At 45.4% G+C, this 26,532-nt stretch overlaps 1 protein-coding gene across 1 annotated transcript; it reads left to right on the top strand.

The window, feature by feature from the left end:
• Positions 1–536: 536 nt before the first annotated feature.
• On the top strand, positions 537–1,535 carry LOC134934149 (olfactory receptor 8H3-like). Its single transcript, XM_063929648.1, has one exon. It carries the CDS (start codon positions 537–539, stop codon positions 1,533–1,535), a length of 999 nt encoding a protein of 332 aa, XP_063785718.1.
• The last annotated feature ends 24,997 nt before the right edge of the window (positions 1,536–26,532 follow it).

Here is a 26,532-nt window from a genome sequence, read left to right as displayed (position 1 = left end):
CTTCCCTCTTATGATTGCAGTCACTTCTGTTGAACTACCTTTCTTATCAAACAGTTTAGTACAGGTGACACCAATCATATATTAAGAGGGGAGTTCAGGTAGAGAGCATTTTGTCCCTCCTGGAATGGGTCATGTTGGGAGGCATGCACAATCTAATATACACTCTCCTCCTCCTGGGCCCCCTGTCTTAAGTGCTCCAGGCCCCAAAAGGCTTCATCTGGCCCTGCTGTTGGCCAATATTGTCATGATCACTGAGTATCACTGAAAGGACATTGTATATTGCTTGATAAGGAATTATTCTTGTTGTTCCTAGTAATGTATTCTCTCTGAAACTTAACTGAGCGCCAGACCTGTTTTATGTTTCAATCTTAAAAGGTAAACGTTGTGGTGCTATTAATTATCTTATCCACAAGTCTCTTAGACACAGGTTGTATACTGGTTTTATGCTGCATTTATTTTGAATTTGAGATGATCTTGGGAAGTGTCTTCTACTTTAAACATTTTACTCTTTCTCCCATCTAGAGAGAGAGAGTTATATGGACGTCATAAACAAGACCCAGGTGGAGGTCTTTGTGTTTTCTGGACTAACTGACAATGGGAAACTTGCCCCATTCCTCTTCATACTCTTCTTACACATTTATATGGTGACCATACTGGCAAATGTTGGCATGATGGCAATTATCCATAGCAGCACAACCTTCCATACTCCGATGTACTTCTTCCTGAGCTGCCTCTCTCTGTTGGACATTTTCTACTCCTCAGTTTTTACTCCTAGGTTGTTGCAAGACCTCATTTTTATTTTTAGTAAGATCATCTCATTCAGTGGCTGTGCCATACAGTTTTACTTCTGTAGTGCCCTAGCTTGTAGTGAGGGTCTTCTACTCACCACCATGGCCTACGACCGGTATGCCGCTATCTGCCACCCGCTCCACTACATGTCAATAATGACTAAGAAGACGTGTATATCTCATGTTTCCCTTGTCACCTCCATTGGCTTCCTGCAGTCAGCAGTGCAGACCAGCTGCGTGTTCGGGCTCAGGTTCTGCAGGTCCAACCTCATAGACCATTTCTATTGCCACACAACTTCATTGCTCAGACTGTCCTGCTCTGACACGTTCTCCTGTGACATGATAAGTGTTTACAGTATAGGTTCTTCTGGCACAGTTTGTTTGGTGATCATCCTGGTCTCCTACATGCTCATTATGACTTCCATTTTAAGGATTAAATCTACAGAAGGCCGGCAGAAAGCCTTCAGCACCTGTTCCTCACATCTCTTGTGTATCTGCATCTTCTTTGGGGCAATTATGTTTACTTACCTATGCTCTCCTTCCAGTGACTTTGAGAAACTAGACAAGGTGGCTGCCGTCTTCTATACAGTGGTGACGCCAATGCTGAACCCATTGATATACAGCCTGAGGAACCAAGAGGTGAAACGGATCATTATGCGGGCGGTGCAGAGACTTACTGTTGTAGATAATTCTTTGTCAACCAGTAGGCTTCGCTCTGGGGCTCTCCCAGTCATATTTAGCCAATAAAAAAAAATAATATATAGCTAATTTAACCGCACCTAATTTGAGTTAAGAGATTTTATGGTCAAGCCATTTTCATAGCACATAGCTGATCTTGAACCATTTTCTTAGAAAAAATATATAGAAAGTAACTAGTGATACATAAATGGCATCAAAGTAAAATCGCTTAGAACAGGAAGAACGTTGGTTCATTTATATAGTAAGTTGTGGAAGAAAATGTTTCCTTGCGTGTTTGTCTTTAAGTCATCATACTGACACTTACATAAAATTTCTGACCCGCCTGTATATAAGGATCCCAAGACCTGGAAGGTAAGTATGCTAACCCTCCTCTTCTACCCCCTAACCCTCACTCCCCGCAGCCTGACCCTATCTATCTCCCATTAGGGCCTCACTTACCTAATAGGAAATTCGCCTCTGGTTTCTAGACGTTCTGTTGTGCAGTATTCTTCAGATTTATGAGGGATATAAGGACATCACTATTATTGCACCTTCGTGACATTATGGGTAACACAGAAGGGTCGGTAATATTACATAATTTTATGCAGAAAAAAGTGTTATATTGTGTCCTATTAGTATTTTTATTATTAAGTTATAAGGTGCCACAAGGGGACTGCAGTGCCTTACAAAGTATATAAACAGAAACAGTATGAAAACCTAACAAGAAAGAAGTGACACATTACTGCATCAGGGGTCATAATACTCAAATAAGGGAGGCAGAACCCAAAGGGCAAGGTGAGGATATAGGGGATGACAGTTTAAGAGAAGAAAGAGAAAACACACGAGGGAAGATGGCACACTGATATACAACTGTCATATATCAATTATACAGCACAGTCGTAGTTGTATCACGTTGTGAATAAGACCTATTTTCCACACAAAAAAGACACCTGACGCTAGCAGATTCTCACAGGAACTGACGAGCCAAGAGGGGCTGTTTGCCATTACTGCAACTAAGATGTATATAGTATGAGGACACATCTGTAAATCAGAGGACTGAGGGCAGTACAGGGAAATGAAAGCAAAGTATATCGAGTGGAGGCCCGGCATGACATTGAGTGATTGATAATGAAAGAAACAAATTAACTAAAGCCAATGTAACAAATTGTTCAAATCTAAGAATCATATGTGAGTTTCCTTTTAATGCAATTGCAAACTGATCCAGCAGCAAATCACAGGCCTCAGGAGTCAGTGCAAGAGATTCACATAGCCTGTGTTGGAGATAAGCCTCCTCTAGCAAGTCCCTTCAATCGTCTGCATGATACCGGTTGGTTACCAATGCATTGGGAATCCTAGGAAGCAGACAACACACGTAGTTATGTCCACCAAATGAGACTGGCTCCACTTTATTTAGCATGACAATATATAGAGAACACTTGATACACGTCACATTTCAAAAACAATAATGCATCTCTTCTCATAACTCCTCTCAGGCTGACACCCTCCTACGTGTCCTTCAGAAGAAGTCTAAACACACAGAGACTGTCTAATAACATGTTATCAAGTCTTATAGATACGACCTTGCTTCGCACAGAACGTACTAACTATGAAATGTCAGCATTATTATGATTTATCCAGCAAAGCATACTTCTACTTCACTACATCATGGCTGCTACTTAACAAAATGGCTGACACTGCTTAAGCTAAATACATTTATCTTCATCACCTGGCAAGTGACTGAAGACCATCAACAATGCCCCCAAAAATACCAGATGAAATGATCATTATTACAATTAATTATTATACACTACTTGCAAGCACACACAAGCAAGATAATACGAAGCACGAGCTGGTAAAGGATAGCTTACGAGAGACCTGAAGACCATCAATGACCACAAAAAATATAGTATTCTACGATTCTTCTTCTTCTTCTTCTTCTTCTTATTATTATTATTATTATTATTTATTATTATTATATGCTGCCAGCCAAGCACACACAAGCATAATAAGAAGCACTAGCTGGTGGAGAATGGCCTTACAGGAGACAGAAGACTTATTTGCAGAGCTCTCTTGAAATGTGAAATATACACATATAATAAAATATAACTTTTATCACATAAAATATAAATTCAAAAACAAACAAATCTCATGTAAAAACTCATGGCTATAAGTGTTACTCTCAGTTGAGAGAAAGTGAAGTGTAATCACTTGATACAAACTAAAGTCTTCAACGATGATAGAGTCCATAGTTTGTGAAATCAAATTTACATACTTGGTATTAGTCAAGTGTTTTTAAATGTGAAATTATTGTTAAGATTTTTTCATAAAATTGCTAGAAGAGTCACTGGTGGGAGTATGGTGCCATGTGCAGGGCTGAATTGTCACCAAAGTCTTAGTGTAACACACTTTGCTATAGTGACAGGACTCACATTCACAACCCTATGGGTATCTGTGATTAGTGTCAGTCCACTAATGTGGCTTATATATATATATATATATATATATATACTAGAGATGAGCAGGTTCGGTTTTACTCGGATTTACTCGGTTCTCAAAACGGCATCTTATTGGCTCACGGATGTCACGTGTTTTGGATAGCCAATAGAAAAAATCTGTATAAAACCGAACTGGCGTTAATTCTGGTGTTAAATCCGAACCCGCTCATCTCTAATATATACACTGCTCAAAAAAATTAAGGGAACACTTAAACAACACAATGTAACTCCAAGTCAATCACACTTCTGTGAAATCAAACTGTCCACTTCGGAAGCAACACTGATTGACAATCAATTTCACATGCTGTTGTGCAAATGGAATAGACAACAGGTGGAAATTATAGGCAATTAGCAAGACACCCCCAATAAAGGAGTTGTTCTGCAGGTGGTGACCACAGCCCACTTCTCAGCTCCTATGCTTTCTGGCTGATGTTTTGGTCACTTTTGAAAGCTGGCGGTGCTTTCACTCTAGTGGTAGCATGAGACGGAGTCTACAACCCACACAAGTGGCTCAGGTAGTGCAGCTCATCCAGGATGGCACATCAATGCGAGGTTTGCTGTGTCTGTCAGTGTAGTGTACAGAGCATGGAGGCGCTACCAGGAGACAGGCCAGTACATAAGGAGATGTGGAGGAGGCCGTAGGAGGGCAACAACCCAGCAGCAGGACCGCTACCTCCACCTTTGTGCAAGGAGGAACAGGAGGAGCACTGCCAGAGCCCTGGAAAATGACCTCCAGCAAGCCACAAATGTGCATGTGTCTACTCAAACGATCAGAAACAGACTCCATGAGGGTGGTATGAGGGCCCGACGTCCACAGGTGGGGGTTGTGCTTACAGTCCAACACCGTGCAGGACGTTTGGCATTTGCCAGAGAACACCAAGATTGGCAAATTCACCACTGGCGCCCTGTGCTCTTCACAGATGAAAGCAGGTTCTCACTGAGCACATGTGACAGACGTGACAGAGTCTGGAGACGCCAAGGAGAATGTTCTGCAGCCTGCAACATCCTCCAGCATGACCGGTTTGGCAGTGGGTCAGTAATGGTGTGGGGTGGCATTTCTTTGGGGGTCCGCACAGCCCTCCATGTGCTCGCCAGAGGTAGCCTGATTGCCATTAGGTACCGAGATGAGATCCTCAGACCCCTTGTGAGACCATATGCTGGTGCGGTTGGCCCTGGGTTCCTCCTAATGCAAGACAATGCTAGACCTCATGTGGCTGGAGTGTGTCAGCAGTTCCTGCAAGATGAAGGCATTGATGCTATGGACTGGCCTGCCCGTTCCCCAGACCTGAATCCAATTGAGCACATCTGGGACATTATGTCTCACTCCATCCACCAATGCCACGTTGCACCACAGACTGTCCAGGAGTTGGCGGATGCTTTAGTCCAGGTCTGGGAGGATATCCCTCCGGAGACTATCTGCCACCTCATCAGGAGCATGCCCAGGCATTGTAGGGAGGTCATACAGGCACGTGGAGGCCACACACACTACTGAGCCTCATTTTGACTTTTTTTAAGGACATTACATCAAAGTTGGATCAGCCTGTAGTGTGTTTTTCCACTTTAATTTTGAGTGTGACTCCAAATCCAGACCTCCATGGGTTAATAAATTTTAATTTCATTGATAATTTTTGTGTGATTTTGTTGTCAGCACATTCAACTATGTAAAGAACAAAGTATTTAAGAATATTTCATTCATTCAGATCTAAGATGTGTTATTTTTGTGTTCCCTTTATTTTTTTGAGCAATATATATATATATATATATATATATATATATATACACCTGATACAGATAACCCAATAAGGTGTGAATTGTTTCAGAAATCTCTGAGAATTCGGCACAGTTGGTTCCAGCACTGTGCTGACCAATTACCCGTTTTGCAGGAGGTATTGACAACAGTGTTATCTGTGTCATCCTGACTCTAGCCACCCCCCCCCCCGCACCCTTATTCTACCCTGCAGCCCTCCCACAGCCTAAAGCCCACCTGAAGCACCTAAACGTCCTGCAGCCCAACTCCCCCACTCAGCCTAACTAAACCCTCCTGCAGCCTGAGCCCTCCTGCAGCCTAACTCTCAAACACAGCCTAACTTCCCCTGGCACCATCAGATGCCGGATAATTGAGGTTGTACCTGTGTGTATATACAGCATCTAGACATAAGATGTCTTTATTATTATTCCTGCAAGGTTGCCATGGATTTAATATGTTGATGAGTGGTTGTTCTTTATCCAAAAAAATAAAAATAAAAACACATGTTTTCTTAGTAGCAAATTACCTTACTACTCATGTAAACATAAAACAGGACATGTGCCAGACATCATATGTCTTCCGGATTATATGAGTCAGTGACAGTCACACATTTCTGTGTTCATATGTATCATTCAGCATGGAAAAATTTGCAAGGTGCCCAAATACACATAATTGATTTCACAAGTAACAGAAGACACTCCTCCCTGTGTCCAAGTGGCTAGCAGCCCATATTCAGTGCATTCGCTGCATCGGTAAAGGGAAGCATGCCACTATAGTCTGTGATATATCGCAGATTGAGTTCCTGCAGTTCTCAATTAACATTGATGTAATGACTGCATTCAAACAATAGTAAGATATGTAATATAGACTCTGGAAATTTCAATTGTATCACTACTGCTTCTTACACAGATTGCCATGCATTGGTCAGTGAAGTGAGAGAGTGAAACATGAGCTAGACCGGTGTGAAGGAAGAACAGATGACATCTCCTTTCAGCTATGCAATTTCAGCAGCAGTCCTGATACCTTAGCATTGGAGAGCAGCTACTGTTGAGCCACACCTGTACCTGAGTAGTGTGCTCGTGCAGTCCAGACTGGCATTATACAACCTGCAGCTGGCACCATCGCGCCTGAGCATTTGGTTCCCGCTTGGTTCACAAAACGTTAACCCGTTACCTTATCACGCTAACGTACGTTTCACATCAGCTTTGTTCACCTCATCACACTAACGTATGTTTCACAGCAGGCTTGTTCACCTCATCACACTAACGTATGTTTCACAGCAGTCTTGTTCACCTCATCACACTAACGTACGTTTCACAGCAGGCTTGTTCACCTCATCACACTAACATATGTTTCACAGCAGTCTTGTTCACCTCATCACACTAACGTACGTTTCACAACAGGCTTGTTCACCTCATCACACTAACATACGTTTCACAGCAGGCTTGTTCACAGTGTGACTGTAATTCCCCATATTTTGGAATAAAATTACAAATTATGGCATCATACTAACTGAGTGACAACAGTCTACAGCAGTGGTTCCCAAACTTTTTTGTGTCACGGCACCCTAGAGTATCGGAATTTTATTCACAGCACCCCTAAGCCAAAAGTTTCTTATTGAAAAATTCTGGAAAAAAATAAAATTAAGCAAATTGTGTTTGGATTCACTTCTCTTTTCCACATATTTTATGATTAGAAGCCACCAGCACTGGTTCTGTCTGTTACATTGAACGTAATTAATTCGAATTGGTCTTGGACCACCAACCTAGGGCACCCCTGCAAGTGTCCTAAGGCACCCCAGGATGCCACAGCACACAGTTTGAGAACCACTGGTCTACAGTATATCCAGGTCTCTTAGATGGGACATGTTCATATTAACTTACATCATTCCAATTAAGTTACTAATAATGTACTAATGTTAGGCGCCGAGGGTCCGCCCGTCAGTGCGGCCCGGCGCCTAGCAACTAGGGACGCCGCAGGCAGACAGCCGCCGGCTCCCTAGCAACGCTAGACGCCGGGCGCACGGAGCCGATCAGACCCTAGCAACGGGGACGCCACGGTCGGACCGCGTTCCCCGTTGCTGGGTCTTAATTAATCAGTGCAAGTGTGTTCTGGCCGTGCAGCATGCAGCTGCACGGCATCATTGTGTGATTGCCCTGTATGGATCATGATTGGAGGGCTCCCAGATTTAAGCACTCTCAGGACTTCTCACAGACGCCGGTGATAGCTTCCTGTTTGCTGTGTCAGTTACAGAGAGTTTCCAGTCCTGCTCAATCCGGTTGTTCCTGTCCTCAGTGATCCAGTACTCGGAATTTGTCATCTATTCCTGGAGTCCGACCGAGCACCTTTAACATCCTGTGGTGTTCGTGAGTCGCGGCGTAGCCGTGTGTTGCGGCTTGACCGCTTACTATTTATTATTTAGTTTCTTTGTGTTCCGGAGCTTTTGCTGAGGATTCCGCTCCCACTAATCCACTCTGGTATCCAGCGGTGCTGGATAGGAGTAACGGATCAGTGGATCTTTTGGTTGTCCTTTTCCCTGGCGGTTTGTCCGCACATACTTTTGGTTTAAGTTAGATAGCTTGTAACCCCTGGCCTGGTTGCTTAGTCAGAGGGCCCCTTATCACCCTGTCTCGGATTTCCCTTTGTCTCCCATTAAGACCTGAGGGGGCATCGGGGTTGGGCAGACATAATCCGCCTTTCGAACGCGGCTGCCATGGGCTCAAGCAACCATAGTCTCGCAGGGGATTTCTGATAACACGGGCGAGACAACGGAGTTAGGGCGCCAGGGGTTACTAGGCTTTCCTGCTCCCGTAACCAGCATATCTTTCCAGTACCCAGACCTCTGCCATAAGATCTCCTCTGGTCTGGAGTACGGGAATCATAACATTATCACCGGCCCACAAAAAATTAAAATTAAACAGGAGTTAATTTTTTCCCTTATTCAGTTGGGAGATTTGTCAGCCTCATGAATCCCACCGGTGTTGGGCCAAATCCTGGCCAGCTTTTAGTTAGCCAGATTCAAGAGCTTACCCAGATGGTTCAGGATCTGTCCCTTCGGGTGAGGTCACAGGAAGATCTGTTACGGACTTCCCCGAGGGTCATTCCTGAACCAAAAATGCATCTGCCTGACCGTTTTTCTGGGGATAGAAAGCAGTTTTTTAATTTTAAAGAGTCTTGTAAACTGTATTTTCGTTTAAGACCAGTCTCCTCAGGTACGGAATCTCAGCGGGTAGGAATTATTATTTCTTTGCTACAGGGGGATCCTCAGACCTGGGCTTTTGGTTTAAAGACAGACGATCCGGCTTTATTGTCTGTAGACGCCTTTCTGGGGTCTTTAGGGCTATTGTATGACGACCCTGATAGAGAGGCATCCGCCGAGAGTCAGTTGCGTGCTCTCAGACAGGGTAGGAATCCCGCAGAGATTTATTGTACGGAGTTTCGCCGTTGGTCGAACGACTGTGGATGGAATGACCCAGCCCTGCGCAGTCAGTTTCGCCTCGGCTTATCCGAGTCTATAAAAGACAGTCTCCTTCAGTATCCCGCTCCTGAGACTCTCGATAAACTCATGGAGCTCTCTATTAAGATTGATCGTCGTCTCAGAGAGCGGAGGGCTGAAAAAGGAGCATCTGTCGGGTCTACTCCTTGTGTTTTTTCCATTCCTGTGGACATAGAGGAGCCCATGCAGATAGGCCTCTCCAAACTGTCTCCTGAAGAAAGAACCAGAAGGCAAAATTCTGGTCTTTGTTTATACTGTGGGGGTAAGGGACATTTTGCCCGTAGTTGTCCGAACAAGTCGGGAAACGCCTCGACCAAGTGAGTTGTGAGGGGGTTCACTTTGGTCTGCAGCTTATCTCCTCAAATAATTCACTGTTGGTTCCAGCTAAAGTTTCCTTTGGCAGCCTCTGTTCCTCGGTCTCGGCTTTTGTGGACAGTGGAGCTGCAGGGAACTTTATGGATTTAACATGGGCCAAGGCCTTAGGTATTCCTCAGTTAGCCTTGGGTAAGTGTATCACCATGCATGGTTTAGATGGGAGTCCCTTGTCCAATGGGGTTATTTCTCTCTGTACACCTCCTGTTCTACTTTCGGTAGGAGCTCTGCATTCTGAAAAGATTGAGTTTTTCCTTACCCATTGCCCAGCAGTTCCTGTGGTTCTGGGTCACCCTTGGCTGGCCTTTCATAATCCCATCATTGATTGGCAGTCGGGGGAGATCTTACAATGGGGTACCATCTGTAATAAGGAATGTATTACGCTTCCCATCAGAATAGCTGCTGTCATTCCCGCACCCATTCCTGTGGAATACCAGGATTTTGTTGATGTGTTTTCCAAGGGCAATGCGGATATTCTGCCTCCCCATAGGCCTTATGATTGTGCTATTGAGTTAGTTCCTGGTGCCACTTTGCCTAAGGGAAGGTTATATGCATTGTCCGGACCTGAAACTGTGGCCATGAATGAGTATGTTAAAGAAAGCCTAGGGAAAGGATTTATCAGGCCATCTAAATCCCCTTTAAGTGCAGGCTTCTTCTTCGTGGAGAAGAAGGATGGATCACTCAGACCTTGCATTGATTTTAGAGCCTTGAATAAAATCTCAGTAAAGAATACTTACCCTTTGCCGCTGATTTCTGTCCTCTTTGATCAGCTACGTTCGGCTGTGATTTTTTCTAAGATTGACCTGAGAGGAGCATATAACCTTATCAGAATCAAGTCAGGGGATGAGTGGAAAACGGCATTCAGTACTCAGTCAGGCCACTATGAGTATCTGGTTATGCCATTCGGCCTGTCCAACGCTCCGGCAGTTTTCCAGGATCTCATTAACGATGTGCTCCGTGAATTTCTTGGAAGATTCGTTGTAGTCTACTTAGACGATATTTTGATATATTCTGACTCTATAGAACAACATGTTACCCAGGTGCGTCAGGTTCTAAGAAAATTACATGAAAATCACCTATATGCCAAGCTGGAGAAGTGTGAATTTCATGTCACGGAGGTATCCTTTTTAGGGTACATTATTTCCCCTCGGGGATTCTGTATGGAACCAAAGAAGCTCCAAGCCATCCTTAGTTGGGCGCAACCCACCAATTTAAAAGCAATTCAGCGCTTTTTAGGGTTTGCGAATTACTATAGAAGATTTATTCACTCTTTCTCTGACCTAGTGGCTCCCATTGTGGCATTGACTAAAAAGGGAGCAGATCCTACCAACTGGTCACGTGAAGCAGAGTTATCTTTTCAGGCCTTGAAACAAGCCTTTGTCTCAGCCCCTGTCCTCAGACATCCCAACCCAGAATTGCCTTTCATTGTTGAGGTTGATGCCTCGGAGGTTGGAGTAGGGGCTATCCTATCTCAGAAGGATCCGGATTCCCTAGAATTACATCCCTGTGCCTTTATGTCCAGGAAATTCTCGTCTGCTGAATCCAACTACGATGTTGGTAACCGGGAATTACTGGCTATTAAATGGGCTTTCGAGGAGTGGAGGCATTGGCTTGAAGGAGCCACTCATACCATTTCAGTTTTGACTGATCACAAAAATCTTCAATACATTGAATCAGCTAAACGGCTGAATGCCCGGCAAGCTCGTTGGGCTTTATTTTTTACTCGTTTCAAGTTCATTATCACCTTCAGGCCAGGTTCCAAGAATACCAAGGCAGATGCCCTGTCACGCAGTTTTCTTCCAGTTCAAGACAACAGTCCTGTTACTCCCATACTTCCGTCTTCAGTCATTCGGGCAGGCCTCACACAAGATTTATTTACCCAGTTAAAGCAGCTTCAACATCAAGCTCCTGGAAATACTCCTGCTGGTCGTCTTTATGTCCCCGAGTTTTTGAGAGCAACGGTTTTGACGGAGTTTCACGATAGCAAAGTTGCAGGGCATCCGGGGATCGCTAAAACCTTTGAATTAGTTTCCCGCTCGGTATGGTGGCCTGGTCTTTCCAAAGACATTAAGGAGTTTGTTTTTTCTTGTCAGGTCTGTGCACAGCATAAGGTTCCCCGTTCCTTGCCTATCGGTCAACTTATGCCCTTGAATGTTCCTCTTAGGCCATGGTCTCATATTTCCATGGATTTTGTGGTGGACCTCCCTCTGTCAGCCGGATGCCGAGTCATATGGGTGGTAGTGGACCGTTTTAGCAAAATGGCCCATTTCATTGCTCTTCCCCGATTGCCATCTGCCCAGGGATTGGCAGTCTTGTTCCTCCGCCATGTTTTCAGACTCCATGGGTTACCCACTGATATTGTTTCTGATCGGGGTCCACAATTCATTGCACAATTTTGGAAGTCTTTTTGTGCCTCATTAAAGATGAAATTATCTTTAACGTCTGGCTACCATCCCCAATCCAACGGGCAGATTGAGCGAGTTAATCAATCATTAAAACAATATTTGCGTTTGTACTCGGCCAAACTCCAAAATGACTGGTCTGAGTTTCTTCCGTTAGCAGAGTTTGCTTACAACAATGCCTGTCATTCCTCCACCAATGTATCTCCATTTTTTACGGTTTTTGGTTTTCACCCCAGAGCTAATTCCTTTTTTCAACATTCCTCTGTCTCCTCACTGACCTTGACCTCTCATCTCAAACTCATTTGGAGAAAAGTGCACCTGGCTCTCAGAAAAGCGGCATTTCGGGAGAAAAATTTTTCTGACAGGCTCCGGCGGCCGTGCACTTTTAAAGTTGGAGATAGGGTATGGTTGTCGACTCGCAACATTAAACTTCGACAAACCTCAGCCAGATTGGGTCCTAAATTTATTGGACCATTTCATATTATCAAAAAAGTCAATCCAGTGGCTTTCCGGTTACGTTTACCAAAAACTTTACGGATCGGAAATACCTTCCATTGCTCCTTGTTAAAACCATATGTTTCGTCCAGTAGATTTCCTCGCAAGATCTCTCAGGGGAAATCACCAATAGATGTACAGGGTCAACAGGAGTTCTTAGTGGAGAAGGTTCTCGATTCCAAGTTGTCCCGGGGTCGGCTTTATTTTTTGGTACATTGGAGAGGTTATGGTCCAGAAGAAAGGTCTTGGGTCCTGGATGAGGATCTCCATGCCCCGAGGCTCAAAAGGGCATTTTTTCGAGAATTTCCTCAGAAACCTGGCCTTAGGGGTTCCTTGACCCCTCCTCAAGGGGGGGGTACTGTTAGGCGCCGAGGGTCCGCCCGTCAGTGCGGCCCGGCGCCTAGCAACTAGGGACGCCGCAGGCAGACAGCCGCCGGCTCCCTAGCAACGCTAGACGCCGGGCGCACGGAGCCGATCAGACCCTAACAACGGGGACGCCACGGTCGGACCGCGTTCCCCGTTGCTGGGTCTTAATTAATCAGTGCAAGTGTGTTCTGGCCGTGCAGCATGCAGCTGCACGGCATCATTGTGTGATTGCCCTGTATGGATCATGATTGGAGGGCTCCCAGATTTAAGCACTCTCAGGACTTCTCACAGACGCCGGTGATAGCTTCCTGTTTGCTGTGTCAGTTACAGAGAGTTTCCAGTCCTGCTCAATCCGGTTGTTCCTGTCCTCAGTGATCCAGTACTCGGAATTTGTCATCTATTCCTGGAGTCCGACCGAGCACCTTTAACATCCTGTGGTGTTCGTGAGTCGCGGCGTAGCCGTGTGTTGCGGCTTGACCGCTTACTATTTATTATTTAGTTTCTTTGTGTTCCGGAGCTTTTGCTGAGGATTCCGCTCCCACTAATCCACTCTGGTATCCAGCGGTGCTGGATAGGAGTAACGGATCAGTGGATCTTTTGGTTGTCCTTTTCCCTGGCGGTTTGTCCGCACATACTTTTGGTTTAAGTTAGATAGCTTGTAACCCCTGGCCTGGTTGCTTAGTCAGAGGGCCCCTTGTTATCACCCTGTCTCGGATTTCCCTTTGTCTCCCATTAAGACCTGAGGGGGCATCGGGGTTGGGCAGACATAATCCGCCCTTCGAACGCGGCTGCCATGGGCTCAAGCAACCATAGTCTCGCAGGGGATTTCTGATAACACGGGCGAGACAACGGAGTTAGGGCGCCAGGGGTTACTAGGCTTTCCTGCTCCCGTAACCAGCATATCTTTCCAGTACCCAGACCTCTGCCATAAGATCTCCTCTGGTCTGGAGTACGGGAATCATAACAACTAATAGTGTATTACATTATAAAGATAATGTAATCATTGAAATGTATTCATTTAAGCGACTAAAAAGTAACCTTAGCATATTCCTATAAAGTATCTCACACTGTAACAATTGTTACAATGTAGCTAAAATGTAACATTATGGCTCAATGCCATATGAGTGTTGTCCAATATAGAAAAAGACAAGATAGAAAAGCAGAAAAACAAAATAATACAATTTAGTTTTGTATCTCAGCATTACTGGGATAGCTTGTAATAAGAATATTTGAGAATTATTAAGTGAAAAACTACATCAAATTATATTGTGTGAAAACAAAAAAATCACCTCAAAAGTGCATGCATACAAAACATGCAGATATTAATATCTATATAGTATTCTGGTGGAAAGATGTACCTTTAACACTGGTGCAGAACGATGTGTATAGAATGAATGATCGTTGTGGTGATAAGTAATCACAATAAAGCACTTTACTCGTGTGTAAAATATTTGATTTTGATCAGACAATAAGCCATAATAGAGTGTATAATGCCAATTGTAAAATATAAGGTGGAGGTTTTTTTTATCTTTTTTAAGGAATAGTGGATTAAATGAAGAAAAAAAAATAGAAAATTAGATAATAAGGTAGTAAATTAATGAGAAGAAAATAAGAAACTAGGGAGATGCCAGTGAAGAGAGAGCCATATAAAATAAAAACAGAAAAATGTATATACTCATTAATCCATGAGGCGTGAGGGAGGCTAATTTAAAGGACCATTTGCTCTCCTTTTTCAAAAATTAATTCATGAGATCACCACCTCTTACATCTAAATTAACTTTTTCCTGCTTCCTAAGATACATAAACATGTGAAAAAACTACCAGGCAGGTCCATAGTATCAAACATTGGGAGCCTAACTGAACATTACCTTTTTGAAACGCCACTTGAGACAACATATCTTAGAGCTACCATCATATTCAAAAGATACATATGGTGTCATGCACAATAACACTGACATAAAATTACAGGATGATCATTGGCTGATGTTGTTAGACGTATAGTCACTGTACCGCAGCATAGAACTCGGGAAACATGAGCTTGAATACTTCCTCAGAATGGAAGGTGACCATGCACTCCATGACTTCCTCTTAAAGATATTAGAGTTTGTACTCAATAAAAATTATTCTACATTCAGAAATCACTTTTATTTGCAAAAAAGACATCCAGCCATGGGGGTGACCTGTGCTCCCAGCTATGCAAACCTATTTTTAGGATGGTGGAAGAGAGACAATAGTTCTTCAGTGAGAAAAATGATGTCTTTACCAACCATGTCATCAGCCGGATAAGGTATATAGTGTTAGGCGCCGGGGTCCGCTCGGCCGTGCGGCCCGGCGCCTAGCAACCAGGGACGCCGTGCGCGTTCAGCCGCCGGCTCCCTGGCAACGCTAAGACGCCGGGCGCACGGAGCCGCTCTGACCTTAGCAACGGGGACGCCACGTTCAGCCGCGTTCCCCGTTGCTGGGTCTATTCTCATTACCCTGATTATGTGCTGGCCGTGCAGCATGCAAGCTGCACGGCATTTCTATTTGATTGTCCTGTCTGGATCCTGATTGGAGGGTGCCTGAATAAAGGCACCCTCAGGACTTCTTACAGACGCCGGTGATAGCTTCCTGTTTGCCTGTGTCTGCTGCAGAGAGTTCCCAGTCCCGGTCTTTTCGGTTGTTCCTGTCCTCAGAGATCCTGTACTCGGAAGTTACCATCTGTTCCTGGAGTCTGACCGAGCACCTTTAACATCTGGTGGTGTTCGTGAGTCGCGGCGCAGCCGTGTGTTGCGGCTTGTCCGCTTCTGTTTATTATTTTGTTTAATTGTGTTCTGGGGCTTTGCGGAGGATTCCGCTTCCACACATCCACTCTGGTGTCCGGCGGTGCCGGATAGGAGTGTCGGATCAGTGGATCCTTGGTTGTCCTTTTTCCTGGCGGCTAGTCCGCACATACCTTTTGATTTAGTTAGTTAGCTTGTAACCCCTGGCCTGGTTGCTTAGTCAGAGGGCCCCTTGTTATCACCCTGTCTCGGACTTTCCCTTGTCTCCCATTAAGACCTGCGGGGGCATCGGGGTTGGGCAGACATAATCCGCCCTTCGAACGCGGCTGCCATGGGCTCAAGCAACCATAGTCTCGCAGGGGATTTCTGATAACACGGGCGAGACAACGGAGTTAGGGCGCCAGGGGTTACTAGGCTATCCAGCTCCCACAACCAGCTTATTTTCCTGTACTCAGATCCCTGCCATAAGATCTCCTCCGGTCTGGAGTACAGGAATCATAACATTATCACCGGCCTACAAAAGAAAAGATTTAACTTACAGTAAATTTTTTCACTTTTTAGTTGGGAGATTTTTGTCGGCCTTATGAATCCCACCGGTGTTGGGCCAAACCCTGGCCAGCTTCTTGTTAGTCAGATTCAGGAACTTACTCAGATGGTTCAGGATCTGTCCCTCCGGGTGAGGTCACAGGAAGATCTGTTACGGACTTCCCCGAGGGTCATCCCTGAACCAAAAATGCATCTGCCTGACCGTTTTTCTGGGGATAGAAAACAGTTTTTTAATTTTAAAGAATCTTGCAAACTGTATTTTCGTTTAAGACTAGTTACCTCAGGTACAGAGGCTCAGCGGGTTGGGATTATTATTTCTCTACTTCAGGGGGATCCTCAGACCTGGGCTTTTGGTTTAAAGACAGACGATCCGGCCTTATCGTCTGTAGACGCCTTTTTAAAATCTTTAGGGCTATTGTATGACGACCCTGATAGAGAGGCGTCCGCAGAAAGTCAGTTGCGTGCTCTTAGACAGGGTAGGAATCCCGCAGAGAATTATTGTACGGAGTTTCGCCGTTGGTCGAACGACTGTGGCTGGAATGACCCAGCCCTGCGCAGTCAGTTTCGCCTCGGCTTATCGGAATCTATAAAAGACAGTCTCCTCCAGTATCCCGCTCCTGAGACCCTCGATAACCTCATGGAGCTATCTATTAAAATAGATCGTCGGCTCAGAGAGCGGAGGGCTGAAAAAGGGGCATCTGTCGGGTCCTCTCCCTGGGTTCCTTCCATTCCTGTAGACATAGAGGAGCCTATGCAGATTGGTCTCTCCAAATTGTCTCCGGAAGAAAGAACCAGGAGGCAAAATTATGGTCTGTGTTTATACTGCGGAGGTAAGGGACATTTTGCCCGTAGTTGTCCAAACAAGTTGGGAAACTTCCTGACCAAGTGAATTGTGAGGGGGTTCACTTTGGTCTGCAGCTCATCTCCTCAAATAATTCACTGTTGGTTCCTGCTAAAGTTTCCTATGGCAGCCTCTGTTCCTCGGTCTCTGCTTTTGTGGACAGTGGAGCTGCAGGAAACTTTATGGATTTAACATGGGCCAAGGCCTTAGGTATTCCTCAGCTAACCTTAGGTAGGTGTATCACCATGCATGGTTTAGATGGGAGTCCTTTATCCAATGGGGTTATTTCTCTATGTACACCTCCTGTTTTGCTCTCGGTGGGAGCTCTGCATTCTGAAAAAATTGAGTTTTTCCTTACCCATTGTCCAGCAGTTCCTGTGGTTCTGGGTCATCCTTGGCTGGCCTTTCATAATCCCGTCATTGATTGGCAGTCTGGGGAGATCCTACAATGGGGTACCATCTGTGATAAAGAATGTATTACGCTTCCTATCCGAGTAGCTGCCGCCAGTTCCGCACATATTCCTGGGGAATACCAGGATTTTGTTGATGTGTTTTCCAAGGGCAATGCGGATATTTTGCCTCCCCATAGGCCTTATGATTGTGCCATTGAGTTAATTCCTGGTGCCACGTTGCCTAAAGGAAGGTTATATGCATTGTCTGGTCCTGAAACTGTGGCCATGAATGAGTATGTGAAAGAAAGCCTTGGGAAAGGGTTTATCAGGCCATCTAAATCCCCTTTAAGTGCAGGTTTCTTCTTCGTAGAGAAGAAGGATGGTTCACTCAGACCCTGCATTGACTTTAGAGCTTTGAATAAAATCTCAGTAAAGAATACTTACCCTCTGCCGCTGATCTCTGTCCTCTTTGATCAGCTACGTTCGGCTGTTATTTTTTCTAAGATTGATCTTAGAGGAGCATATAACCTCATCAGAATCAGGTCAGGGGATGAGTGGAAAACGGCATTCAGTACTCAGTCGGGCCACTATGAGTATCTGGTCATGCCATTCGGCCTATCTAACGCTCCGGCAGTTTTCCAGGATCTCATTAATGATGTGCTCCGTGAGTTTCTGGGAAGATTCGTCGTGGTCTATTTAGACGATATTTTGATATATTCTGACTCCGTGGAACAACATGTTACCCAGGTGCGTCAGGTGCTAAAGAGATTACGTGAAAATCACTTATATGCCAAGCTGGAGAAGTGTGAATTTCATGTCACGGAAGTATCCTTTTTAGGGTACATTATTTCCCCTCGGGGATTCCGAATGGAACCAAAAAAGCTCCAAGCCATCCTTAGTTGGGCGCAACCCACCAATTTAAAAGCAATTCAGCGCTTTTTAGGGTTTGCAAACTACTATAGAAGATTTATTCACTCTTTCTCTGACCTAGTTGCTCCCATTGTGGCACTTACTAAGAAGGGAGCAGATCCTACCAATTGGTCATGTGAAGCGGAGTTATCTTTTCAGGCCTTAAAACAAGCCTTTGTCTCAGCCCCTGTCCTTAGACATCCCAACCCAGAATTACCTTTCATTATTGAGGTGGATGCCTCGGAGGTTGGAGTAGGGGCTATCCTTTCTCAGAAGGATCCAGATTCCCTTGAGTTACATCCTTGTGCCTTTATGTCCAGGAAATTCTCATCTGCAGAATCCAACTACGATGTTGGTAACCGGGAATTGCTGGCTATTAAATGGGCTTTCGAGGAGTGGAGACATTGGCTTGAAGGAGCTACCCACACCATTTCAGTTTTGACTGATCACAAAAATCTTCAATACATTGAATCGGCTAAACGACTGAATGCCCGACAGGCTCGTTGGGCTTTATTTTTTACTCGTTTCAAATTCATTATCACCTTCAGACCAGGTTCCAAGAATACCAAGGCAGATGCCCTGTCACGCAGTTTCCTTCCGGTTCAAGACAACAGTCCTGTTACTCCCATACTTCCGCCTTCAGTCATTCAGGCAGGTCTCACACAGGATGTATTTTCCCAATTAAAGCTGCTTCAACATCAAGCTCCGGGAAATACTCCTGCTAGTCGTCTTTTTGTTCCTGAGTTTTTGAGAGCAACTGTTTTGGCGGAATTTCATGATAGCAAAGTTGCAGGGCATCCGGGAATCGCTAAGACTTTGGAATTAGTATCCCGCTCAGTATGGTGGCCTGGTCTTTCCAAAGACATTAAAGAGTTTGTTTTTTCGTGTCAGGTCTGTGCACAGCATAAAGTTCCCCGTTCTTTGCCTATTGGTCAACTTATGCCCTTGAAAGTTCCTCTTAGGCCATGGTCGCATATCTCCATGGATTTTGTGGTGGATCTCCCTCTGTCAGCCGGATGCCGAGTCATATGGGTGGTAGTGGACCGTTTTAGCAAGATGGCCCATTTTATTGCTCTTCCCCGATTGCCATCTGCCCAGGGATTGGCAGTCTTGTTCCTCCGTCATGTTTTCAGACTCCATGGGTTACCCACTGATATTGTTTCTGACAGGGGTCCACAATTCATTGCGCAATTTTGGAAGTCTTTTTGTGCTTCATTAAAGATGAAATTATCATTAACCTCCGGCTATCATCCACAATCCAATGGACAGACTGAGCGAGTTAGCCAATCTCTAAAACAATATTTGCGTTTGTACTCGGCCAAACTCCAAAATGACTGGTCTGAGTTTCTTCCATTGGCGGAGTTTGCTTATAATAATGCCTGTCATTCCTCCACCAATGTGTCTCCATTTTTTGCAGTTTTTGGTTTCCACCCCAGAGCTAATTCATTTTTTCAACATTCCTCTGTCTCCTCTCTGGCCCTGACCTCTCATCTTAAACTTATTTGGAAAAAAGTGCACCTGGCTCTCAGAAAAGCAGCTTTCCGGGAAAAAAAATTTTCTGACAGGCTCCGGCGGCCGTGCACTTTTAAAGTAGGAGACAGGGTGTGGTTGTCGACTCGCAACATCAAACTTCGACAAACCTCAGCCAGATTGGGTCCTAGATATATTGGACCATTTCTCATTATCAAAAAAGTCAATCCAGTTGCTTTCCGGTTACGTTTACCAAAAACTTTACGGATCGGAAATACCTTCCATTGCTCATTGCTTAAACCATATGTTTCGTCCAGCAGATTTCCTCGTAAAAAATCTCAGGGGAGATCACCAGTTAATGTACAGGGTCAGCAAGAGTTCTTGGTTGAGAAGGTTCTCGATTCCAAGTTGTCCCGGGGTTGGCTTTATTTTTTGGTGCATTGGAGAGGTTATGGGCCAGAGGAAAGGTCGTGGGTCCTGGATGAAGACCTTCATGCCCCAAAGCTCAAAAGGGCATTTTTTCGTGAATTTCCTCGGAAACCTGGCTTTAGGGGTTCCTTGACCCCTCCTCAAGGGGGGGGTACTGTTAGGCGCCGGGGTCCGCTCGGCCGTGCGGCCCGGCGCCTAGCAACCAGGGACGCCGTGCGCGTTCAGCCGCCGGCTCCCTGGCAATGCTAAGACGCCGGGCGCACGGAGCCGCTCTGACCTTAGCAACGGGGACGCCACGTTCAGCCGCGTTCCCCGTTGCTGGGTCTATTCTCATTACCCTGATTATGTGCTGGCCGTGCAGCATGCAAGCTGCACGGCATTTCTATTTGATTGTCCTGTCTGGATCCTGATTGGAGGGTGCCTGAATAAAGGCACCCTCAGGACTTCTTACAGACGCCGGTGATAGCTTCCTGTTTGCCTGTGTCTGCTGCAGAGAGTTCCCAGTCCCGGTCTTTTCGGTTATACCTGTCCTCAGAGATCCTGTACTCGGAAGTTACCATCTGTTCCTGGAGTCTGACCGAGCACCTTTAACATCTGGTGGTGTTCGTGAGTCGCGGCGCAGCCGTGTGTTGCGGCTTGTCCGCTTCTGTTTATTATTTTGTTTAATTGTGTTCTGGGGCTTTGCGGAGGATTCCGCTTCCACAGATCCACTCTGGTGTCCGGCGGTGCCGGATAGGAGTGTCGGATCAGTGGATCCTTGGTTGTCCTTTTTCCTGGCGGCTAGTCCGCACATACCTTTTGATTTAGTTAGTTAGCTTGTAACCCCTGGCCTGGTTGCTTAGTCAGAGGGCCCCTTGTTATCACCCTGTCTCGGACTTCTCCTTGTCTCCCATTAAGACCTGCGGGGGCATCGGGGTTGGGCAGACATAATCCGCCCTTCGAACGCGGCTGCCATGGGCTCAAGCAACCATAGTCTCGCAGGGGATTTCTGATAACACGGGCGAGACAACGGAGTTAGGGCGCCAGGGGTTACTAGGCTATCCAGCTCCCACAACCAGCTTATTTTCCTGTACTCAGATCCCTGCCATAAGATCTCCTCCGGTCTGGAGTACAGGAATCATAACATATAGATGACATATTCATCACCCGGGCAGGTATTCAGGAATTGCTCCTACCATTCATTGAAACCTTGAAATGCAATAACTTAGACTTAAAGCTCACCAGTCACATAAGTAAGACAAAAATACCATCCTTTGATTTCTGTATTTTACAAAAGAACATGACGGTACCCTCACCACAAAATTGTATAGAAAAGAAACATCTACAAATACCTTACTTCAACAAACCAGCTATCATTATATGGCCACAATTAAGAAAGTTTCTAAAGGGGGGTACACATGGAGAGATCCGTGTTTAAAATCTAAGCAATCTGACTAGATTGCTTAGATTTTAAGCACGGATCTTTCGTGTGTATGCCCCCCAGCGATAGCGATGCGTGGCCCCGTGCATCGCTATCGCCGGTGCTAGATTGAGCCTGCATGCAGTCTCAATCTAGCGGGTCGCTCACTTCACCGCTGTGTGAATTGAGCGGCCCCCCCTTCCGTCCATCCCCCTCGCTCAGCACATCGCGCTGTGCTGAGCGGGGGGAGAGATGTGTGCTGAGCGGTCTGTGTTAAGATCGCTCAGCACACATCTCTCCCATCAGTAGTACTGGCCTTTAGGGTGAATTCTTAAGACTTAAGTGCAATTATTCAGATGAAACAATACAGACAGTATAATAGATACCATGCTGATACCTTTAAAGCTGTGAAAGTTTTTGATTTGGAAAAAGTTAATTTAGATGTAAGAGGTGGTGATGTCATGAATGAACTTTTGAAAAAGCAGAGTGAATAGACCTTCAAATTAGTCTCTCTCGCTCCTCATTGACTTAATCTATACATATAAATGCAAAAGCTCTCACTCACTCACTCACTCACTGACTCATCACTAATTCTCTTACATCTCGATATGTTAGGAAGATGAAATCTAACATAGGTATTCTTCAGGTGGGAAATAGGAAAACTACGTAATCAGAATTTTAATAAACCTCCCCTAAGGGGATGAAAAGGGGGTGACATAATAACATCATTTCCGATGCGTGGCTTGCGTTGCGTGAACGATAATACCCAAACGGACAATCGGATCACAATTTGGATTGCACCTCCAGTGTGTAGAATTTAATAAACTACAAAAATGTTCCTGTCACTTTTTACCGTATATGCTACGGGTGCTCCTCGGGTAATGCCAAAAACCATGGATTAATATTTACTTACATTAAGACGTCTCAAATTTACAGCTTTATAGATTTAACAAATTTTTAACACTCATTTATATGTACAACCGTGAAAATTAGAAAACGGGTAGAACAGCTAGTGAGTATATAAATTACAGCATTTTTGTTTTTAATTTGTCTGTCTCTTCATCTGGCATCCGCTTGGTTTCTTATGTTCTTCTCATTCATTACCCTATTCTCTCATTTTTTTCTCATGTAGGGCCAAATTCAATTAGCCGCGAAAATGCATTTTTGTAGTGAAAAATTTGAATTTATCGCAAATTGTGAAAAGCACCTATTCAATTGTCCGCTAAAAATTATTTGCGGCAAATGTTACTGTGAATTTTAATTCAACACCTCTGAGCAGGTGGAAAACTTTAGGAAAATCGCTATTTTGAGTTGAAAATTTCGGGATTTGGTTCAGAACCCCTGGGACACCCTTCTGAATGACTTATTAGGCACTTAGAAGTTTATATTTATTTTAATTGGCCAGTAATGATATGTCATTGTTGGGGTGAAAAAATTTAAAATTATGGAAATTGGGGTACAAGGTATGGGACAGGTATATTGGGGTGTATTATGAGTGGGGCAAGTGTTTTTAGACTTGCAGGTGGGAGTAATTGGTCTGTTTCCACTTTTTCAAAAAGACCCCTAAAATGACACAAATATATACTGACACCCATTATGTACCCCAAATTTAATTTTAGCACTTATTTTGCTGAAAAACATCGTTTTCTATAATTTTTTCACATAAAAAATGCATATAACATGCATTTGACCCAATTTAAGTACCCAAAGTACTTTTATTGTGACCAATAATAAACTTCTATACTGTTATCCTATGTTAGTATTAAGTTTTTTTTTTAGGGTACAGGCAGATTTCCACATTTTCACCTTCACTTTTTACTTTTCACTGCTGGCATGAATTTTTGCGGTAATCCCATTTTCGCGATTTTGAATTTAAATAGGCGAATCGCGGGAGCACGCATACCCGTGAAAATCCCGTTTCCACCGCAAAAAAGCTGCAAAAGCTTCAAGAATGTCAATCGCTGTAAATGACTGCAATTTTGCCGCTAATTGAATTTGACCCTTAATCCACTATTCATACAAAACAAATCCCCCACTCTCTATTATGTCTTATTGTCTGATCACAATAAAATATTCTACACATGAGTAAAGTGCATGGAACTACTATGATTAGTTACTACCACCATAACGCTGTACAGCGCTGCTGAATGTGTGTGCGCTATATAAATAACTGGTAATAATAAATAACATTTATGCTATACACACATTTCTCCACCAGTGATTATGGTGCATTATAGCTTCCCGCCGGACAACTATGTAATAGGAATATTTTCACATTTTGTATGTACGCACTGTTGGAGTGATTTTTTTTTTTTCCACAGAAAATAATTTCACGTTGTTTTTCCACATAAAAATACTCAATATTTGTACTTACTTTACATACAGTCCCTGCACACTAATTTATCAATTTACAAACACCGGGGCTAATTCAGCCTGGAGGAGGAACAGGGGCGGGGGCGAATTGCCCCGGTTTTCCAGGAGTGGCGAGGCCAATGACTGTGTCGCGAGATCTAAGTTTCCTTGGCCATGCAATCCACCTTGCGACAGCCAGTCTGAATAAGCTGAGGCTTACGCAGCTTGCCATCGCAGATGACCATCGATGGTCGCAATCAGTGGTGACTCCAGAGGTGGGGCTGCTGCGCAGTTCAAATACGGGAGTCACGTCACACCAACAGCCAGTGAGTCAGTTTGGGATGACAGTTGGTGGCAGTAGGTGTAACTCCCCTATTTAAAAATTGGAAGCAAAAATGGGCGTGGTCTCAAGAGAAGGGGAGTGGCTTCACATCAATGACGTGATTGCAAGCCACGCCTCCCATTTTCATCAGTGAGGGGAAATGCCCAGCGCTCTGTTTTCCGTGAATAGATGCTGTGAGTTACAGGAGCCTCCCAACTGCCCCCTCAACTGTGGGACACTGCATCCTGAGGGTGGGACAGCGGGACAGTGTAAAAAAAACAGGACAGTTGGGGGGGGTGATTATCCCAGGGCACCGAGTGTCCCAGGACAGTGTGTGTATGCCAGCAGCACAGTGTGCGAGCAGTGTGTGCTATGTGTCAGTCAGGGGCTGGCTGACATATTTTAGCCTGGGTGCAGAAGCATCACAAGGTGGGTGCGGGGTGTGCGTCCCGCACCCGGGTGTGACACCTGGAGGGGGGGGGTGACCCCAAATGTCAGCTCCTCCACAGTGACAGGAGCAAGGTGCTGCAGCATAGTTGCCTACCTTGCTACACCATCTTCCGGGAGGCTGCAGCATGGTAGGCTAAAGGGGGCGTGTCCGGCGGCAATGTGGGCGGTCCAGGGGCATGGCCGACGGGGAAAGTGAGCGGTCCGTGGGCGTGGCACCATATTTGCGTCATCGTGGCCCGCCCCCGCTACACAGTGCCGAGAAAACAGGCAATGTACAGCAGGGGGCAGAGCTACGATGACGCGAATCAGCGCGAATCACGTCATCGTATCCCACTCGGACCGCCCACTTGTTCTCTGCTTTGGGAGGCCGAGGGGAAATGCGGGGGCTGCCAGAAAAAGCGGGACACTTGCCCACCTTTCCGGCCTTCTCAGGAGGGTAGGCAAGTATCTGCTGCAGTAGGAGCACCCAACTCCTGTCATGGAAGAGGAGCCGACAGCGCACGGAGATTGTCTCCAGGTGAAGCCCAGCATCTCCAGAGTGACAATTCCGGGATCCCAGCGAGACCACGCCCCCGGTATATAAGGCCATGCCCCCTTTTTGCCACGAGCGCGCCAGGAGATCAGGGGAGCACACCCGGTGACGCCTCTGCCTGGATGACAAGTCCACAGCACTGGCCCATAAGTATTGCAATCGCACGGGGTGCCGGCGGTATTCCATGCGGTTTAGCCATCTGCATGGAATACCGTTGAAAATGTCCCTCCCAAAATGGCCACCACCTCAGAGAAGGCAGATGCTAGAGGACCAGTGGGACCTCTAGTAACAGGTAAAGATGCAAACAGCAGTACCTGGAAGCGCCGGTACCTCTGAACCACCGCCACTGGCGGTAGTGCTGCAGTCATTGATCCAAATGACCGCGGGCCAAACGGGAGGCACCGAACGGCACGGAGAAACCCCTGGGCAGGAAGTTTAAAAGTTGGTCGCTTGTGGGGCATAATTTGTAAGGGGCATAATAAGGTGTCAGGGGCATAACTGTGGCTGGGACAGGGCTCTCCCCTTAGTCTGGTTCAGAGCTTTGCACCTTAGTCTGGGAGAGTGTGCTCCACCCCAGACTGGGACTGGGCTCCCCGCCTCAGGCTGGGACAGGGCCAGCAGCAAATCTATAAGGGGTGCAGTGTGTGCAGGGCAAATGGGCCCCAGGGTCCAGAGGGGCCCACACTGCACATCCTGCACCCATTTTTTCAATACTTACCTCTCCGGAGTCCCGGGGCAGTGACAGTGACTTTGAGCACCAGATGGTGTGCAGGTTTCCGGGAAAATGTCGCTGCAGCCGTTCTCCTGGCAGTTTGCACATGCTCAGTAGGGAAAATCTCTGGGAAAATGGTTGGGAAGAGTAATGTTTTTGGTACTGCAGTACATGTAAGTAACCAGCAGGTGTCAGTGTTGTTTTAATACGAGACATAAAAATGACTTGTTAAGAATAGGTAAGGCTCCCAACATTTTGGAAATTAAAATCTAGGGCATATGGATTTGTGGGGCCCATAAAAGCTGCAATATACTTCAATATTGCGTATTATTACAGCCCACTCATGCTTGCGCAGTCCATTGCGTCAGAGGCTATTTAGCCTTCACTGTCATGGGCTCTTATGATTTTACGTGAAAGTAGGTAAGTATGGGAGTCATTCCGAGTTGATCGCTAGCTGCCGTTGTTCGCTGTGTAGCGATCTGTGTAAAAAATGGCTAATCTGCGCATGCGTATGCACCGCAATGCGCCGGCGCGTCGTACGGGTACAAAGTCTTTTGTGGTTTTGCACAGGTTCTAG

This window comes from Pseudophryne corroboree, chromosome 6, assembly GCF_028390025.1.
Source record: "Pseudophryne corroboree isolate aPseCor3 chromosome 6, aPseCor3.hap2, whole genome shotgun sequence".
NCBI classification, from domain to species: domain Eukaryota; kingdom Metazoa; phylum Chordata; class Amphibia; order Anura; family Myobatrachidae; genus Pseudophryne; species Pseudophryne corroboree.
Note: the sequence above shows the minus strand (reverse complement) of the source record. Positions and strands in the feature narration are given on the sequence as shown.

Coding starts and splice junctions, on each gene's coding strand:
- LOC134934149 (XM_063929648.1), top strand. CDS start 537: ATGGACGTCATAAACAAGACCCAGGTGGAGGTCTTTGTGTTTTCTGGA.